The sequence below is a fragment of the Lytechinus variegatus genome, chromosome 8 (assembly GCF_018143015.1).
Source record: "Lytechinus variegatus isolate NC3 chromosome 8, Lvar_3.0, whole genome shotgun sequence".
Lineage (NCBI taxonomy): Eukaryota > Metazoa > Echinodermata > Echinoidea > Temnopleuroida > Toxopneustidae > Lytechinus > Lytechinus variegatus.
The window spans coordinates 6,950,172-6,971,509 of record NC_054747.1 but is presented as its reverse complement, the minus strand read 5'-3'; the positions used below and the strand labels follow the sequence as shown (position 1 = coordinate 6,971,509).

General features: G+C 38.6%; 1 protein-coding gene across 3 annotated transcripts; it reads right to left on the bottom strand.

Annotated features, from left to right (window-relative positions):
- Nucleotides 1–1,060: 1,060 nt before the first annotated feature.
- Nucleotides 1,061–21,086, bottom strand: LOC121419908 (protein TsetseEP-like). 3 transcript variants are annotated; one of them, XM_041614394.1, is made up of 4 exons: nucleotides 20,929–21,086; nucleotides 4,848–5,622; nucleotides 3,935–4,003; nucleotides 1,061–1,824 (listed from the first exon to the last, which is right to left on the bottom strand). In XM_041614394.1, coding segments are annotated over exons 2-4 (744 nt in total). In that variant the 5' UTR covers nucleotides 5,521–5,622; nucleotides 20,929–21,086; the 3' UTR covers nucleotides 1,061–1,822. The 3 variants fall into 3 exon arrangements, with proteins under 3 accessions (XP_041470328.1, XP_041470326.1, XP_041470325.1); XM_041614392.1 differs by lacking the exon at nucleotides 20,929–21,086 and adding an exon at nucleotides 12,208–12,628; XM_041614391.1 differs by lacking the exon at nucleotides 20,929–21,086 and adding an exon at nucleotides 5,830–5,853.
- Nucleotides 21,087–21,338: the final 252 nt, after the last annotated feature.

Genomic DNA, 21,338 nt, shown 5'->3' with positions numbered 1-21,338 from the left:
ATTTTTTTTTAAGAATACATCGTGGATAAAGAGTTGGTATCATCATTAGAAAAAGCAAAAAGAGACATTTTGAGGGTAATTTATAGTCCACCAAAGGGAAAGTTGTTCATCAGTGACATCACACATCCTTGTCGCATTGCCAATGGGAGGATCTCCATAGCATTAGTGATTGCAATATTCAAATACTTATAACTTTCCCATTATTTGTCCGATTTTTCTCAAACTTTCTTTATTCTTATTCTTTGACTTTTCTGTTTCTATACAAGCCTATTTGTTCCAAAGGTTTCATTCCCCTTTAATCTTAATGAGAAAATGAGAGCGAAAGCTTTCCCCCCTTGTTTTGCCACCCTTCTATATTTTTTTCTTGTAATATCAGTTTAATTCGCCTCTTTTTTTTCCATTGTTATTCGGCAGACCAAAATTTAATATAGACTCGTAGTTTATCCGGGCCATCAAACCATCATTCATGTCAATGGGAATTTGATGTAATTCATTATGATCGTGTGTCATATGAAAAAATGGATGTGAATGTGAATCTGAAGAGCTATAATTTTGATTATGGAACATTTACAGCGCTTGATATGTTTCTAAGCGCTGCAAACTATATTACCCCTGAGGTGTTAAAATTACACCCTAGAGATTAAACATAACACCAAAGGGTGCAAATGTAACAACAAAAGGTGTTGTAATAACACCTATAGGTATAAAACTAACACCATCAATTTAACACCGGTGTAAAATAACTGGTGTGGTCCTCTATGTACACCACAGTTTTTGCTGTGTGGCACCTGGTAGGACTTTATTCCTTAAAACACAGAGACAGAGCACGTAAAAGCTGCTCTGTTAACACCAGGGTAATTATCCTGCATGACTGTAGAACGCTTAGAGGCTTAAACTGTTAAGCGCTGTAGAAACAAGTATGATTATTAGTAATATTATTTCTCTAATTAGGCGCTCAAGCATTTAAATTCATCTTTATGGAGACCATTGTAACAATAATGCTTGGCGTTTGAAATTTTTGAATGACACAGTTGAAAGAGTCACTTAGTCAATACTTTCCTAAAGAGCGTGAATTATTGTAGCATTATACCATGTTCAGCTCGAACCCCAGGTACAGCCATAGTAGACCTTATGCGTATGACGTCATAATCTCATAGCGCCCTCCCAAAGAGGATATAGGAGGTCACATAAAAGGAGAGCGGATCGGAGATGGGCCAGATGCAGTGATTCACCGGCAGATGCGTGACAATGGCTTCAGCCTCTAAGAGATGCCATGACGTCAATGTGTATGACGTTTATAACATAACATCACATTGCCGACTGACATGGTTATACGGTGGTTATGGTCGTTCATGAAAATAACATTAACAAATCCGCTCCAAAAATAAATATTTACATAATCTAGATATCAACTAGCATTAAGGTATACTTCTGAAAACTGTATAAATACACATGATACATGAAATGAAGAATTTTTTACAACACGTGAGCTGTACCTTTTTCAAAGAACGTTTTGATGAGTATTCGTAAGATTTAAGATCCAATCCCTGAAACTTAGGAAGGCCATAATACGGTCAATTTTACATTCCTTTATACATTTGTATCGTCTTATTATGTCAGAGCTAACGGACTTGTGCGGCTATGGGTACTCAATTTTTCTCCTCATTATGTTCATGCATATTAGAACTGGCATCCACTCGAAGACAGGTCAGTATTCCTGTCTTTGTTTTGGCAATCCTTGAGTTTCAGCCTGAGAATGTTTGGTTACCATGGTGACGATATAAATCCGTTTCCAATGCTATTGGTGTCAGTCCGCTCTGGGCTCTGCAGAGAAAATAAGAAACGAAAAACATATTTCACAAATGAACGAAAAAAAGGACCAAGCATTATTTTTCTCTCTCAAGACAAGAAAAGGGAAGTCTGCCTTTGCTCTCCTGTGCTCCGTTACAAAAATGTTTGCAATCATTCGCTAAACTAAAGGCCTGGTCACACCGCCTGAGCGTTGTTGAAGCTGTTGTGGAGCGGTAGGGAGAGAGGGTCGAATTTCGCTCACAAAATTGGGGAAAAAATCGAAAAAAAAAAAAATCGAAAGCGAAAATGGTGAACGGTAGCGAGCGGTGATGATTTTTTTCTCTCCGCTCCACGACCGCTCCAACAACGCTCGGGCGGTGTGACCAGGCCTCAAATACCAATGACCAATTCAGATCATCGTTGCATGCGCACTCTGTTTGAAGACCGGAACCAATCAGTGTGTGTGTGTTTTTAATATATATGCAATTCATCGCAAACATTTGTGTTACAGAGCCCTGGGTTCAAACATTGCTTCATGATACCCATATATAAACAAAAAACTGCACCATTCTATAAGAGATATCATCTGGCAAGCTCATCATGTATGGTTTCCATGACATTTTCTCCGGCGACGATTGCCCCAATCTAGCTAGATTCCCCACACCAATCGAATGACCAACTTAAACCCTGGGTTCAACACTATACGCTACCCTAAACCTAACCATTATACCTTGGTCACATTTGCTCTACGGCGGCCGTACGGCGAGTCGAAAACAGCCGTTTTCGTACCAACCACATATAGGTGGTTTGAATTGAAAATAATAAAACGGCTGTTTTCGACTCGCCGTACGGCCTCCGTAGCGCAAATGTGACCAAGGTATAATTAGCTAAAATAAAACCCATTGCAACCCTAATACCTAGGTCACATTTGCTCTACGGCGGCCGTACGGCGAGTCGAAAACAGCAGTTTAACATTTTTTTTTGTAACAACTACATAGAGGTGGTTTGCATTAAAATTAATAAAACGGCTGTTTTCGACTAGCCGTACGGCCGCCGTAGCGCAAATGTGACCAAGGTATTACCCTACGTCTTTTAGACGAAATTCGGCACGGAGCCATTGTCGCGAGAACAAATGCCATGTTCACCCATGCGTGTGATACTATTGGGAATGCTATGTTTAAAGTGCTGCTGGGTTATTCTTATTAGGGGCTATCACGGGGCTTGTTGCTGAAAGAGTTTTCAATCGCAACTCCAAAAATTCATTACAAGTTCCTTATAGCCGTGTTTCATAGGTTGAACATAAAGTTGCGTTTGATACTTTTTTTTCGTTTGATTGAAACTTTTTCTGAAATGGGTCCCAGGATCTTTCTGGCGGAACTGCAGTTCAAAATATCACTGTAAGAACTGTGGTGTTAAAACTGACACAAATTGGTGTTAATAGAGGACCACACCCTGAGGTGTTAAATAACACCTATAGGTGTAAAACTAACACCACCAATTTAACACCGGTGTAAAATAAGTGGTGTGGTCCTCTATGTACACCGGTTAACACCACAGTTTTTTCTGTGTGCCTTTCCAGGGCTTTGAATCATTGTAATGCAGCTCCTATGCTACAAAGTTCCCTTCAAGGGCACTTCATGCTACATTCACGCGAATGAACCGATTCCAGGGGCGTCTCATACAGGTCAAAAAGCTCTTTTCGACTGGCGATCTTTTCTTGTTGTATAATATTCACCATTAAACGATCATTGGTGATTATTTCACGCGTAAGAGGGGGTCACCAGTCGTTCTTAAAGTCACTCTTAACTTACGAACAGCTTTATGAAAAAAACCAACCGAGGGGCCGTTTCATAAAGCTGTTCGTAAGATAAGAGCGACTTTAAGAACGGCTGGTGAACCTTTCTTACGCGCTTAACCATCGCCAATGTATATACTATTTACAACAAGAAAGGATCACCAGTCGTTCTTAAAGTCGCTCTTAACTTACGAACAGCTTTATGAATAAAAAACACCAGGCCAATATAACTATTGCGAAATATTCCGAATGCCATAGTGTTGGTCAGCAAGATTTCGGTTTCGTTGATGTGACATTAACATAAGAATTCTTCAGAATAATTTGAAAATTAATTAGTTGGGTACTTACATGGGGCACGCGGCGTTGTGACCACCGTACCTTCCGATGAGTCGGAACTGTCTCTGTTCTCATAGTAAACTGCAAAAAAAAAATATCGAAATCAAAATAAGAGTAAGCGTCGGCAAATAGAAGTCTCATAGTGAAATTCAGCAATTATGATTGTGACAAACCCTGCAAGAGAAGAGACTCGTTACTATTCTTTGTTGCGTTTTCCTGAATCATTAACACTAAGAAGAAAGGTTCAAATTGGAACCTTTGCCCGTATTCTGAAGTCAGGTTTAACTTAGACCATGGTCAAACTCTGTGCTAAAATTATGGGAAGCCAAAAGTGTAATTTTTTTATTAAGTTGTATGTTTTTTTATATTTACTGTGCTCTTTCCTGATTCATCAATGGTGAAGACAATCATCTATTCATACTTCCTAGACAATTATGAATGATTTGAGAGCCAAATGAGCTGAAATATGATATCTCTACTGTTAGTGATTTATGTAACAATTGGCTATCCATACTTAAACCACAACTTTAAACTTGAGTTCAAGTTAAACCTGACTTCGGAATACGGGCGACAAGCATTACCCGAGGAGGTGCAAATGTCTGCACTCGTGCACATTTATGTGTATCCCCATGGTGCAGATTGCTACATTATGCACCCCAAGGAGCAAACAGATGAACTCTTGAGGGAAGGTGTAAGTTGGAACCCTCTTTAACTTTGTACCTATGGTGTGGGATTACAACGCAAGGTTGCAGCCAGGGCTTCACTTAGGGTTGCAAAGTTCAACCTTCAATGTTAGTCAATTTCCTCCAGATCATCATTTACTAGGGATAGTGAAGAAAGAACTTCATCTACAGTTCGCAGGAAGAGTAAGCTCTCAAGGTTATATCCACTAACGAAAAACTTGAACTAGGCATATTATACTCACGAACTAAGTAGAAGGTCAGTGCTATGACAGTGATGGCCACCACGATAAAGAACATGACAAAACAGATCAGTCTAGCCCTCGTCGACGATGTCTTTTCATTGGAATACATCATGATGATTGGATCCAGGTCACCGTTCACGCCGTGACCGTTAGGGACCTCTTCGTCCAGAGTTGTGATGCCGTCAGTGTCCTCGGCTACCATGCTGTTTTGGTAGATTGCTTGAGGTTTTTCTTCCTCGGATGCCTCGTCGTACATCGGTGGGGGCGTGCTATTTCCGTCTGCAGATACAGGGGACTCGGTCTCGGGGTGAACTGTAACCTCTGCAGGTTCCTGACTCTCCTCGCCTTGTGAAATCATCTCGTTTTCAGCTGTGGGGTCAACGGCAGCTTCATCTATTTCCGGGTCAACTGCACTGTCTATAAGATCTGTGACGTCATTTGCTTCGTCGTCAATTTCGGGTGTTGGTTCTGATGCTGGTTCAGTTGGTGGATCCGTTTCAGGCACCGGTTCAGTTTCGGGTACTGAATCGCTTACGGATTCTGGTTCAGTTGCTGGTTCAGGTGCCGGTTCGGGTACCGATTCGGGTTCAGGCGGGGGTTCGCTATCCGGAGGTGGGGGTGGAGGAAAGTCTGTTCCATCAGCTGTTAAATCACCTGCAGATGGATTGTCCATATCTTGTTCAGCACCTGCAGGAGCGTCCGTTGGTGGCGCTATATCTGGCTGTTCTTGAGCAACGCTCTCTTCAGCCGAAACGGAGTCTTGCACTTCTTCATCCTGTTTCACAAAGAGATTACAAATATAATTTTTTTTAGATGGAAATCAAGCGACAGTCAAGACGGTGTGGTAAGAAAGGATAAACACATGTTGTTAAGAGAGAACATTATGGCTCTTCAACACCTTACACTTCAGGTTGACGAATCCTTAAAGATAAAATTTATGGACCTGTAATATTCATGCAACTTTAAGATATTACAGTCTTACCTGCGTCATTTGTTTTCGTATGAAGGCTTAGGGACCAAATAACCTTCTAACGTCTTATGAATATAACCATGAACCAAAGAGAATGTTGTCTTTTTTTCAGACAGCGTTCTGTGAACAACTGCACCAACATGGCCAACAGCCCCTTCCCCTAAGACTACCACTTATGATTTGATTTTCCCATAATCGATTCCTTACAATTTTGCACGGCCGTAGTTTCACTTCAACGCTATACCTTTCAGGAACTCTTAAGTCGCCTGTTAGCAACTCTTAGTGGCCCATTTGTAGAGATACGTTTGTTAATCTGAAGACCTCCTGTGTTTATACGACTTCTTATTCACCGCTTCTCTCTCATTCCCCCGATTTTCAAGTCTTTCGATGGCTTCTACCTGTCTCATTTCCTTTCTGTCCTTCCATTTTAGGTGTTTCTCCTCTCCAATTATCTTAATCCTCATTATTCTTATTCCGTTTCTCTTTTTATCTAACGCTTTTATTTAATACCTATATCTTTACTATACAGATCATTCACATAACGTCTATTTCGAGATGCTTAGGAGGTCGTTTCATAAATTTCTTACATTTTGTTTTGTTGTAACGTTGCTATCATGGCACCACCCATGGTAACAGGGCTCAGCGGCCAATCGCAATATTTTTAGGTTGTTACAATAATGGCAAAGTTACAATAGTAACTGTTTATGAAACTGGCCCGTATTCTTTAGTGACATCATTAATCGGCAAAACGAATTAAAATAGAATCTGGAAGATAATCATATTATGCACAAGCAAAAACCTTTACAATACAATTTAAGGCAAATACAGACAGGCCTTTGATTGCCGGTGTTTGCTTGAAAATGTATATTTAAACGTGTCCCTGCTTATGCCTCTTCGATCCAGCTGCGGTAGGAAAGCCAAAAATTTGGCTTAATTATTCGCGTTGCGTTGAAGTACATGCATTTAAAAGATACTTAATCTATTTTTTGACCTTTGCCCACTGTGCTCCCTAACTCTGACCATTCTTCGATTCAATACATGTAGGTCCCACAGTTTGCAAGGTTAATTAACCTACTTTAATTCTGAATGAATTACAGTATTTAAAATGTTATTGCAATTAACAAGACATTCTTTATGAGAGCAGTGCTTCTTTTTGGCCAAATTGGTAAATATTTGGAATATTGTGTTTTTGCAAGCTTCTGTTTCATTTGTTTAAGGGGGATTCGAGAAAAAGAAATAGTCAGGGTTATAGGCTTTTGTTGATACATGTATGGTCCATTAAAATGATTGTAAAACAATATATCTATCAGGATATAGGAAGAACACAATGAAACTATGTACCTCAGCAGACATCCATAAAAAGACGAAAAATGAAGACTATGTAAATCCAGAGGTAGAACACGTCAGAATACTGGGCATAATTGAGAACATGTGAGTCGTACGTATCTTGGACCAGTAACTTGCAAATTGCGTCGCTTAAAAACCAATCCAATACATGTACGCAATTTGGGGTTCTTAAAGTTTGGGAGGGAATTTTACGTTCCGATACTTTATTTTTTGAAATATTTTGATGTGCATGAATTTCATGCATGTAATTAGACTGAGTAACTTGATATAGATGTAATGATTCCACGATAGTTGTTGAATCACTCTACTAGTATATGTATATAATGTATTCTGTTTTTACTCTATTTTTATGTCACATACATTGAATTGCTATATGATGTTGAATAATTTGTTAAACTGCAGGGCGCCTTTGGAAAGTAGTTTTGCATAACTGAACAGGCCTACCCTGCAGTATGAATTGAATAAAACAAATAAATATAGATGAATAAATATATAAATACAGTTCCTAGTTAACAAAACAAATCATATACATGTTATACGTTTGAAATTCTTTTATCAATGTAGGCTAAAATGTTTACATGTTATTTAAAAGCTTACCCCCCCCCCCAAAAAAAAGGGGGGAGTAGGGCCTATTTTACATTTTCAAAAATTAAAATTGGGTAAATCTATCATGTCAATAGAAAAATCGAACTAATCAGATTTATACAAAAATACGTTTATAGATGTACATACATGTCAAGAAAATCAGCAAAATCTTTTATTTTCGCTTGTGAATAGCAAAGAATTCATTTCATAACTAAATTCGTGCAGATCCATACTTTAGCCAGTCATGTTACATTGTAATAGGTAATATAATGGAATGTGCCGTCACCCGGGCACATTTGCAGACACCATATAATTGGTAGTATCTTTATTTACAGCCTGATAATATTTGTTTGTATACGTGTACATAAAAAGGCAGGAAGACATTTGTATTTTAATTTACAAACACTTTTTTTCTGGCGCGGCGTTTGATTAATTTCAGAAGTTTCCTGAGATACACATATAAAACAACATTTCTTACATTCTTCTTATTTGGCTGGTTCTTTTATAAACTGGATGGTTGGATGGATAGATCATTTATCTTTTTTTCGAGCTTGTTCCTGTTCCAGAATAGTTTTCCTTGCAGCATTGTGATTATGTATCTTGTTTTCGAGTTGTCTTGTCGAGTGCATGCCCCCGCAAAACTGGTTGTCCCTTTTCAATCCTGTACTACATACAGGCCTAAGTTGCTTTGAAGTCTTTGAGTCGGATATCAAGGCTTAGAATTGTATTTATTCAAAACTTTTCCCCTTATTTAAACAAATATGTAACAAAATCTACAATTTAAGATTATACCCAGTACTGCATGGGATTCTGTTTCTGTTTGTGGTAACTGCCGTAGGAACTCGGCAGGACGGCATTTTTTGCTGGTAAACGCCAAGCTGGTATACAACCAATTACCTTGGAAACATTTTACGTCTAGGTTAATCAGCCATAGTGGCTGACATAATAGACGACAGATATCACTCTTGGGCCTTTTTATCAAAGTGGAGACAATGGCAGAGTTGGGATTCGAACTCACAACCTTGCGATTATGAGTCCAATGCTCAAACCACTGGACCACACGACCCGGATTCGTACCCCATAACCATTTCCATTGCAAGCACCTTGGTCATGTTGGTTGATGAGTCGGTAGGGTCACCTTCAATTACTTTAGGCCTGTCCCTTTGCGATTCGTGTGTAATCGGAATAACCCCTATCCTGGCGCGTTAGGGAGAAAAAGTAACAAAAAGCGGGCCGTGTAGGCATTTTTGGTTTTTTGCTGCTTTTCGTCTGAGATTCTGATTACATCATATATATAGCTCGCACAAGGCCAATGACCAATAGGCGTTTTGTCATAGAGCATTTAACCATGCAGATGTTTGGATAAACGACGTTTAAGCACTTTTTTAATTCAGAGAAATGGTGAGAACGTTTTGCCTTTACAACCATCCTTATATCATAGTGTACTCGAAGGGAGAAAAAAGAAGAATTACTACATTGCAAAGTGATAAAGGGAAACAGAAGAAATGAAACATAAGAATAAAAAAAGATACAGATATATGTATTCTGTTCGATCATATATCGCGCTGCACTTCATATTCCATTTCCCATAATAATAGTGGTAGTATTTTTCGTGAGCGAGCTGTGAGTGTGCGGGGTTTTTTGTAACGTGGAAGGGTGTGTGCGTGGGGGGGGGGCATGCGTTTGTATTCCTAGTACATATATTTATTGACTTTTCAATAACTATTTTTTTTATTTTCTTACGTGGGATCTATATAATGAGACTTAATATTTACACTTATAACATTGACTTTAATTAAATTAGGTTTTGATCGTTCTACTTTTCTTGAGTTAGATGTTGATTGGCATTTAACCTTTTCTTACGTGGAGATATATTGCCATTTCTACTTTTCTTAAGTTACGCCTAATTAATTATTGATGTTACAACTTTTCTTAAGTTAGAGCTTTATTGGTGTTCCTATACTTTTCCTGAGAAACTTAGTTAGAGCTCATTGGTGTTTCTACTTTTCTTAACTTAGAGTTTGATTAGTGTTTCTACTTTTCTTAAGTTACAGTTTGATTGTTGTTTGTACTTTTCTTAAGTTAGGGTTCGATTGTTGTTTCTACTTTTCTTAAGTTAGAGTTTGATTGGCGTGTTGATTTTAGTTAAACCCTGACTGGCGTTTCTGCTCTTCTTACACTCTAAAAAAGAAGTTTACCTAAAATTGGGTAAAATGGGAACATGCATTTTGTAGGGTAAAACGACACCAAATATTTTGTAAATGTTGCGTTGATATTTACCCTTCAAACATGCATTTTGCCCAATAGCGGAGGAAAAGTTACCTAGTAAATATGCATGTTCCCTTTTTACAAAATATTTGGTAAGTTTTTACTCTCTGTTTTTAGAGTGTAAGTTAGAGATGATTTGCGTTTCTACTTTTCGTAATAGTTAAATCGACGTTTCTACTTTTCTAAACATAGAGTTTGATCTGTGCTTCCTCTTTCTTATAATGTCTCGTATACCTGCCATTTACATAAATTCGTGAGAGATATGAATAAGTAGAGCTAGGGTTACACCGGATCCGAATCAGCTGCGCATCCATCCAAATACACGCATTCGGGTGGTTTAGGGAGTATTCTGTTCTCCCTCCGCGAATACGGGAAAATTCAGGAAGGATTCGGGAACATTCGAATCCACCGACACCATCCGAATTAGGCCGAATTCGGGTAGAATCGGTCCGATTTTATTCGGGAGAATTCGGTTTTGGAGTATTTACCCTGACGTAAAAAACTAAAAGGAAGATGGAGAAGATATCCAGATACGAATACAGATGAAGTCATCGTCTGGTATTGGTAGCGTGTTGACATAGTCATTTAAGGTACCTCTCTACTGCTACGTAATCCTTAAAGTACCCATTTTTCATCCATACCGCAGTGAAGTTACGTAATGTGAATGGGTCAAGTGGCAAACTACCTTCCTCCCGTGTGTAAATGTCAATGGGGTCAATTCACATCAGTGACATTATTTTCACTGGTGCATAAGAATTCCTTTAAAAAACAACACCTCGTACCACCCCATATTTGTTTCGAGACCGAACGTATAAATTTGTTGACTTGAGTTGATGTTGAGATGATACTACTGGTAATTGCAATGTAAAGTACGCTTATAGAAACATAAAATATCATGCGATATATAAATGTAAGTAATACTATCATTATTGGTATTATTGTCATTATTATAATTACTCCACTAGCTGCGTGAACACACTCTGTAGAGTAATATTATGTTCTTTACAAAATATTCAGTCTTGAATTTGATCATTTCAAGTTCAGTAGTCCACAAAGTGGAAATAATATAGGGCTTACATTCTGCAAAGGTGTCCACAAATATATATATCATTTACACACCTTCAATTCAGAACATTCTAACAGTCTACCATGCGAACACACTGGAAACAAACTAAAAAATTATTTTCCCTTTGGGGACTTTTGATAATCTTCACAAGGTCAACTATGTGAACACATTGTGAACATACCACCATCGTATCATCATCATCACCACAATCATCATCACCATCATCACCACCACCATCATCAGCACCACCACCACCATATCATCACCATCATCATCATAATCACGATCACCATCATCATTATCACTACCATCATCAGCACCAATATCATCACCATCATCATCACCATCACCACCATCACCACCACCACCACCATCATCATCATCATCATAATCACGATCACCATCATCATTATCACTACCATCATCAGCACCACCATCATCACCATCATCATCACCATCACCACCATCACCACCACCACCACCATCACCATCACCATCATCATCATAATCACGATCACCATCATCATCATCACCATTACCATCATCACCACCACCATATCATCACCACCATCATCATAATCACCACCATCATCATCACCACCATCATCATAATCACCACCATCATCATCACCACCATCATCATCACCATCATCATCATTACCATCATCACCACCACCACCACCATCACCATCATCATCACCATCACCACCACCATCATCATACGTATACAGAAGAAGACGGAACTACTTGTGGTAACTTCCGGTCGTTCCTTCTGATAGATCTCGATCCTACTTGAATTGCCATGTTATATTATTAAGTTTATTATTAAGTTCTCATATTATCAAAACCAAAGATCATTTTGCGCGTAGGGTGGACGCATGAATTATGGTAGCATCGGAACTTGAGGCTTGTAGTCCTCTGGTGAATGGAGGAATGGAACACAGAGGAAGAAGTGCACTACAGTGGTAATTCAATATTGGACTTGATTAAGTATAGGGTTATTGTATAGAATAACATACAATTAAATACTACACATACATAATGATACATGTATGAAAATTTTAGAACTTTGTCGTGTTATACACAAGGATGCATCACATGTAACACACCATTGTATTACTTACCATATTTCCCCTAAACTTCCAATGATTAAGTGCGAAAGCAAACTTTCAAACTCGAGCACACTTGGTAGTAATGTTCTATCTCTCCTTATATATGTGGTGGATTAAGCGATCATGTCATATAAAAGCACCTGTATAAAGTTTCCCCATTGCAAATGCTCCAATCACACTGATTTCAGTCAGACCCTAGTCGATCTTTGTTGCATGGGCTTCATAACTTATCTTATCCGCTTCGTGAGGGGTGCGGCCGGTCAACCGAAAATTAAATTCTGTTGTGGAAATAATTTCGCATATTTTGCGGTACACGTATTGGGAGACGCTGCACCAGCCCTAGTGTGTACGTGGGATCAATAGCCTTCTGAATCATCGTCAGAGACGCCTCCCAGAGTATAATACCGGCATTGTATGTTCTTTTTTTATTATTCTGTGTGCAGGGGATCGAAAAAAGAAAGCCAAACCTGATTGCAAGCCCGGTCTAAAATCATCGGCGAGACAATAGGAGCATTGGGGCATGGATGCGAAGAATACATGGGTGTGGGAAGTTGTACCGTCTCCAAACCTACCCATTCGCGTTACACAGTCTAGAGAGTAATACCTGTCAGTAGTAACAGTGTCAGTAGAAAATAGTGGGCTGAAATTTATCATTCGTAATTCTTAGAAAGCTCCGTCATGTGTGGTGGAAGGAGTTCTATAGTCGTCTAATAACTTTTCAAAAAGAGAGGAAGGTTGTAGCCTGGGTGTGAGCTAGGTCGCAGGCGTACCAGAGATGTGGGATACGATGTGGAGTTACTGGCGTACGGGTCAACGCGGGTCATGGGGGACATGGGCCCCCTAAAATTTTCACGACGACGATAAAAAGTGAAAGAAAAAGGGGTGATGATATTTTTTCCCCAATGATATGTCAAACTCTATCAAAAAGTTAGACTTTGGTACTGAAAGGGATTTTTTCTTGACCCCCTCAAAATTTTGGTCTCATTAAGCTACTGTATGGAGTACTATGTTTAAGGTTTGTTCACACTATAACAAAAGTCGGAGCTAGTCAACGATTACTGAGAAACCGTGTTGTGATATGTGTTTGAATTTCTATTCGGTCTACTACGGTTCAAAGCGGCTTTATTTCGGCAGGATTAAAAACCAAAAGTAACCTTCATAAATCGTCATGTCTTAGACAGTCAACCGTATCTCTGTGACGTGCATTTTTTTCACAAACGCGCATCAAAAAGATATCATCTACGTCTGGCCCGAAGTTTTACCTCGTCATCCGAGAGACATGACCCGGGGCTCGAATCTCAAACCCCTGCATCGGTTAGTAATTCCTCGTGTACCTAGGATTACAGTCGCTCATTAACATAATAATAATATAATATTAATCAAAATAATATATGTTATAGCAAAACTAAAAGGGGGATTATTAGTAGTTATTTCTTGCGCTAATGCTTACGTGTATTAAAGTTGGGGATGGGGCACTATTGGGATCTTGTTCATATGGAAATATACTTTGTTCAATATGATCATTAATAGATCCAAAAGAAATGGAAAATACATAAATGTGTAGAATGGAGAAGACAGCAATTAATTAAAGTAAGAATAAAGAAAGAATTTAGAAAAAGGAATAAATACATGTTAACAGATAACCTATAGATTAATAACGATGAATGAATCAAATATAAAGAAACATTAAGTCATGATTAAGTTATCAACTGGGGTAAATCAACAAAATAATGCAGATAATATGGAGAGAATATTAGAATGCACAAATTCAGTGAAAGTAACCCGATTGTTCACAGTATTTTTCTCAAAGTGGACAACGTGAAAAAGCGACACACACTGTTAAATTAGTCGAATTTACCAATGGAAAAATTATTACACACTGTGGATATCTCGACAGTGGGAATATTCAGTGTGTTCACATAGTGTACTATGTGTAGAGATGTGATGCACACTATTAAACGTTCGAATTCAACAGTGTGAAAACAATTTTATAGTGTGGACATCTATTCAGTATGGGCATAAAGGTGCTTTCATCTCCATATTGTCGGTATTCACAGTGTGTTCATATATTGGACTATGTTCAGACGTGTCTCACACTGTTTAAAATGCTAAAATTTGACTGTGTGAAGGTGATTTCACACTGTGGACATCTCGGTAGTATGAGCATGGAGGGAATGGTGTCCATGGCGTGAAGTTCACAGTGCGTTCACATAGTGAACTCTGTGAAGCTGATATTCACACTATGAACACCTCTACAGTGATAATTTTCACAGTGTGTTCGTATATAGTGAACTCTTTGAATTCTGTGAAGACGTGATTCACACTGCGGGCACCTAATACACAGTGTGAATGTTCAGCGTATTCACATAGTGAACTATGTTAAGATGTGTTGCAAATTGCTCACATTTGCCTGTGACAGGGGCTTTCCCAGTAGCACTGTCCTCCACACTTTAAACACATTGTGGGAGACTGTGATAGCTCCAGCAGGGGCGATTCGGGAATGGTGTCAATATACTGTGGACATTTTGGAAGTTTGAGCATTGAGTGAATGGTGTCTATGATGTGAGTGTTCAGTGTGTTCAGATAGAGGGCAATGAGAAGATGTTATTCACGCTGAAAAATGCTGTAATTTGACTGTGTGAAGGGGATTTCACACTGTTTCCCAAACTAGGAACACACTATGGGAAGCAGTGTGTTTTTTTTTTCAAGCTGGGTCAATGCGGGAATGGTGTCGATACTGTGGACATCTCGGTAGTATGAGCATGTAGTGTTTATATTAATGTCCATGGTGTGAATGTTCATAGTGTGTTCACACATAGTGGATTATGTTCAGACGTGTTGCACACTGTTAAGATGCTCCATTTTGACCCTGTGAAGGGGATTTCACATTGTGTTTCACAGTGTGAACACACTATGAAAACACTATGTGGGAAACTGTGCTCTAATTTCCATCAGATGCACATCGGGGAGGGTGTCGAGGGGGGGATACCCAGGTATAAAATAGTCGCCAAACAACATGGCATAGAGAGGCCTACTGGAACGTATATTGGGCGTGGTATAATGGAAGTGATTTATAAAAGGCTACAGAGGTTACCTTTGTGTAACGGACAGATTAAACAGTGTACTTAAAAGATAAAGCAACTTTTGTCTCCGACCGGACAATCTGAGAGTACTTTCTCTACCCAAGTGATCGATCTTCTTGTTTGCGCCCATGGTCTTGAATGCAAGATCATGATGGTCTTTGTTGTGTTTGTAGGTCTTTTTCTCCCCAAACAGTTAGGATAATAGGCCTACATCTTGTGATGGTAGGAATTGAATCGACAAGCAATATAGTGTGCATACTTTGAAGGTGCTTCGAAGGACATAGAAGAAAGCAACTAAGAAGTAGTATGTGTATACATGCATGGGCGAAACAAGGATAGACGTATTGGAGAGAGAAGGTGAGAGTTGAAAGAGGGATAGAGGGGCAGTGGATATAGGACCAACAATGTTAAATTTTAAGAGCATGATGAACTATGATTTGGTTCACAAATATGTGAACGAGCATTTTCATATTAAGCAGGTCGAACCTGCATTCCATATTATGCCACTTCGATGGGTTTGAGCTTTACCTTTCACGCCATGCCACGTCGGGGGAATTAACCTGTGAACGCAATCATGATAGGTTTGTTTCCCTAGTTCTCGTTGATAATTATAAGAACTGAAAAACAATAATTTTCTTCTTATCATATGAAGAAATACCCTTCATAAATATATATTAATAAATATTCATACACTCAGCAAAAAAAGTTCTTGGACACTTATAAAAGTTAAAATATTCCATATAGATATTCGATTAAAGGTAAATTATTGTATGTCATCATGACCAGACAATATTCCTCTTCCAGTATGACATGACATTTTCATGTAAACAGTCATGCAGGGGTGGTTATATGCTCTAAACAATAGCAATGTCAGTAAAAGAAAATTGCAAGAATGGATCAGTCAGTGCATGGCTGGTTACAGGCATTAAACAATAGCAATGTCAGTAAAAGGAAATTGCAAGAAAATTATCAGCCATTCTTTCAGTTGTGAAAGTTTATGTGGCATACATACATGCACTCTAAAAGAAAAGAGAAAGTAATCCAACTAGGACGCATCACTATGCCACTGGAATTTTGAGTCAAAGTTAGTCATTGAATTTCAGATCCGATAGATGGTGCAGTGACAAATCGCCTTCTCAACGCAAGCATCCTTAACCTATCTTCTGCAGGGGTGGTGGCCCTAGGTCGACCACTCCTAGGGCGGTCTCTGACTTCATCAGTAGCCAAATACCGCTGGTTCAAATTTGAAATTGTTGTTGGTGAAACTTGGAAATATCGAGCCACTAGTCTACATGACTGCCCAGAATGCATTCCTATTGCCCTTGCACGCTCTTGATTGGAAAGCTTCATCTTGAAAGTGAGTGTCCAAATGATCCATCTCATGATGCATCCCTAAGCATTTAATTCGAATGATAACCACCTATTGAAATTGTTGAATGTATGCCTACAGGATGGCCATGATCATTATCATTTGAGTGGTCCATTTCTTGCAATTTTCTTTTACTGACATTGCTATTGTTTAAAGCATTTAACCACCCATGCATGACTGTTCACATGAAAATGTCATGTCATACTGGAAGAGGAATATTGTCTGATAATGTTGACATACAATAATTTGCCTTTAATCAAAATATCTATATGGAATATTTTAACTTTTATAAGTGTCCAAGAACTGTTTTTGCTGAGTGTATATTAAAATAAAAACTGAGATCAATCTCATATTCCAATCACTAAAGCTCACAACACGAGACCAAATTTAAGTTTTACCTGAATATATTGCAACTGTTTGATGGGGTGTAGGTTGCTATTCAACATATTCAAGTTGGAAAAAAATCACTCTTTTAACAATGCGATCCGGAGTTTGCCGTTTCTGTCATTCATTACAAAAATAATCATACAATGGCATATGTACTTCTTATGCTTTGGCGCTCGAATTTCGGTCTCGCCTCATTGGTTTAAAGTCTACGCGTTATTGCTATTACCCATGATGCTTTGTGTGAAAAGCTGACCCGATAATACTGAGACTATGGTCAATCAGATGGCCCGAATCACCTTTTGAGTTAGAGATTTCTTTTCAGTCGAGTCCTCGGCTAGCTTGTGGCTGGACAATGTATCTATTATCAGGGGCGGATTTAAGATGGCTTCCACCAAGGCACACATTGTTCGATATTTTTTATTCACGCATTAACCTGTAGAACATGGGTGAGTGGGGATTTTGTGCTGCAAAAAGCAAGCGTCGACCCCGGGGGGGGGGGGGCAGTCAAATGTATTGGTGTACACATGCGTTGCCAAATAATTTCCAAACACCCCTAAACGATTTTTTTTTTCTCTGTGTGCAAAATAATCCCCTAAACAATTTTTCGCGGGCTTTATTTACACATTTTGCCCCCTAAACAAGTTGTCGCCAGAATATGACCCCGGGGAAAAAGCTTGGGGAAAAAACAGACCCTAAACACGTTTGGCTAGTCTTTTAAAAAAGCTTTGGAAAAAAATATACCCTAGATACGTTTGACCCCGTGATTGACCATTGACCCGTCTTTCGAAACCATCCTTTTTCTTTCAAATCGGTGTTTTTTATACCCTTAACGAGTGCTCGCGCGGCCCGCGTCCAAAACTGAAAAACCCACCCCTTTAAACGCGTTTTTTTTGTTTTTTTTTTCTTAGGGGGGTCACGCTTGTGTACAGCAATATATTTGACCCCCGGGGCAGTGGCGTAACTACGGGGGGGCATGGGGGGGCACGTGCCCCCCCCAATCGGCTGGCCAAAAAAAAAAAAAAAAACGGGGAAAAGGAGAAAAATAGGGAAAAAGGAAGAGAAACGTAGTGGGGAAAGAAGAAATTGTTGTTTATCATAGTGTTATATTATATTATGTTATATAACATAAGAAGCATTTTTTCACAACTTTATGAAACATTATTTGCTTAATTGTGTCTTCATTGTTCCTGGTGCTCGCATAGACTTTTTAACGAGATATATAGACCTGCTGTATTAAAGCCTCCCGTTTTCAAATCAATATACAACAAAATCATATATTTCCTCGCAATTAGAGTTATTATTGTTTTAAGTAGTGATATATTCTTCTTTTTCATGACTACTGAAAGTTATTGCCCTATTTTAAGGTCTTAATATAAAACATTTCCTGTCCGTGCTAACGTTCGCATTAGTGGATTGGTGAGATTTCTGCTCTTCATGAACTCCTAAAATCAGTCCTTAAAATGTCAATTTTTCTGATCTGAATATCAAAAAATTTTAGCTCGCGCTTCGCGCTTGCATCATTTGGTTAGTGAAATACGTGGGGTCTTAGTGAATTCCTACAAACAAGCCTTGGAATGCCCCTCTTCATGTCTGAATTTCCTAGATTTTCAGCTCGCGCTTCGCGCTCGCAGTATTTCATTAGTGAGATGCGTATGATAATCATGATTACATGACTACAAAAGGTGCTTCATGACTGTGTTTAGATGTAATTCTAACAAAATCAGCAAAGGATGGCAATAGCATTAGATGACTATGGTGAGATATTTATACTCTTAATGGATTCTAAAATATAATCCTTAAAATTTCCTTGTTTGTGGTCAATATATACAAAAATTTTAGCTCGCGCTTCGCGCTCGCATCATTTGGTTAGTCAAATACGTAGGGTCTTAGAGAATTCCTACAAACAACCCTTAGAATGCCCCTCTTCAGGTCTATATTTCCTAAATTTTCAGCTCGCGCTTTTGCGCTTGCAGTATTTGATTAGTAAGATGCGTATGATAATCATGATTACATGACTACAAAAGGTGCTTCATGACTGTGTTTAGATGTAATTCTAACAAAATCAGCAAAGGATGGCAATAGCATTAGATGACTATGGTGAGATATTTATACTCTTAATGGATTCTAAAATATAATCCTTAAAATTTCCTTGTTTAGGGTCAGTATATACAAAAATTTTAGCTCGCGCTTCGCGCTCGCATTGTTTGTTTAGCGAGACAATTAAGTATCATGATTACAAAACAATTCGCTTATAATGTCAATTATTAGCCCTCAATATAAAAAATTTTCAGCTCGCGCTTCGCGCTCGCATTATTTAATCAGTGAGATACATATCCGTTTGATGGCACTGCATGTCCTTAAAATATCTCTATTAGGTCAGTATACCTGACAACTGAGCGCGCTTCGCGCGCTCAGTTGGTGACCCGAAATTTTTGCTGGTGCCCCCCCAATGCCGTGACCCACGGTACGCCACTGCCCCGGGGGGTGTCGACATAAAAGAGAAATTTACATGGAGGTCTTTGCCAAAAAGTTATGGCGGACGTTTAGTTGCCATGAAAGAGATCACCACCACCACCAGACATGCCAGAAGAGATCAGAGATCCGAAATAACTTCCATCCAGAACCGTTCCGAAAGGCAGTTTTCGAGTCTCGTTTACGTTCTGAACGTAACCATGGTAACGCTTCGGATTGAAATCAGTGTATCTGGTTCTCCTGTGCACATCAGCTACCAATGACAGTCTTCTCGCTCCTCCTATTTTTACATATTAACCCTCTTACGTTTTTCACCCTTTTTTCTTTGATTTTAATCACTTTCTACCGGGATTTAGTGTTACTCTAGTTATATAGATAACGTTTGCCCTGTTTATTGTAGACCTGAGAAGACTTTAATTGTGGAAAAATAAATTCCAAATGGTTAATTTCATGCAATAGGTCAATACATTTTGTTTAAAGAAGGCGATGTTACGACGAATCGGAAATAGGTTATTGGAGACCGAATTTAATTAACTAAAGAAATTTCAAAGTAACTGGAGCATGCAACAAGCGCATTGTTCCTGCCTTGACTGTGTATTTTCACAATCGGAAATACAAACATTATGTACAATGATAGATAATTAATTGCTTATAAATAATTAATACGTAAGTCCAAGAACATGACCATACATCAATATGTCTTACGATTTTACTTCTTCTTCGTTTCTTTGGTAAATCACACTGCAAAGACACCGGTGTTTATTTTAACACCAGCCCGGTATCTATATCAGTCCACACCAAAGAAGCACGTTGAACCAACACCAGTCAAGAATCAAACCGATATTGGTTTAACACTAATTGGTGTTGCTTAAATGCCAAATTGGTGTTAGCCTAACGCCAAACCGGTGTTGATTCAACACCTCTCTGGTGTGGACCGATGTAGTTACCAGACCGGTGTTAGATTAACACCGGCGTTTTTGCAGTGCAATAATGCGAGCAATCAATCTTACGTAGTCGCGTCATGTTTTGTCTTTAAGTTCTACTCACGCTTTGTAGAAAAAGTATAAACATGATTGACAGAGGAAAACATGAATTAAGAATGATATGCCACTGCCTTGTATGCGAATATTTTACACAGTAAAAAATAATAATAGCACGTTGTTTAAGCTTAAGCATGTCACTCAAACAACAAGTTGTTAAAAATGCAATTGTTTTAACTTTTTAAACAACTTGTTTAAAAAGTTTAAACTGTTGTTTAACCAGTATTTGTTAGAGTGACGGGCTTAAACTACCTGCTTAAAATTTTAAACAACGTTTTTACAGTGTATCCCAGTGTCCTTGTATTAAGCGTCAAGGACATCGTTGTTATTATCAATTATCAGTTTATACATGTATGTAAATATTTTAAATCTATATACTTACCAATTGATATCTCCAAATCCAAGGTTATAGGTTCGAGATGATAAATGATTAATACGAGGTCAGGTGTCACACACAGTTTTTACAGAAGATTACTCTTTACAGAAATATTCAAACGCAGTCGTAAAAAAAAGTTTTGCCTATTGCGGTCCCCGCCCAACGAATGAACCCTAAACTGTTTTGTAAAGTGGCATGGCATATTGAAAAGGGGGCTTTTCATTTAGGAATGCGACCCATTGTGTCAAGGTTTAGAATACTCGTCTGTTCGCTTGCCCGTGAAGAAAAATGAATATACCCACTCGTTCTTCTTGAAATGTCGCTTAAATTCACCCGGTGCACGAGCAAAATTATACAAGCTACAGTTTTACCCCTAATTTCTCTCCATTATATTTGTTTGATCAATCGACTGATCT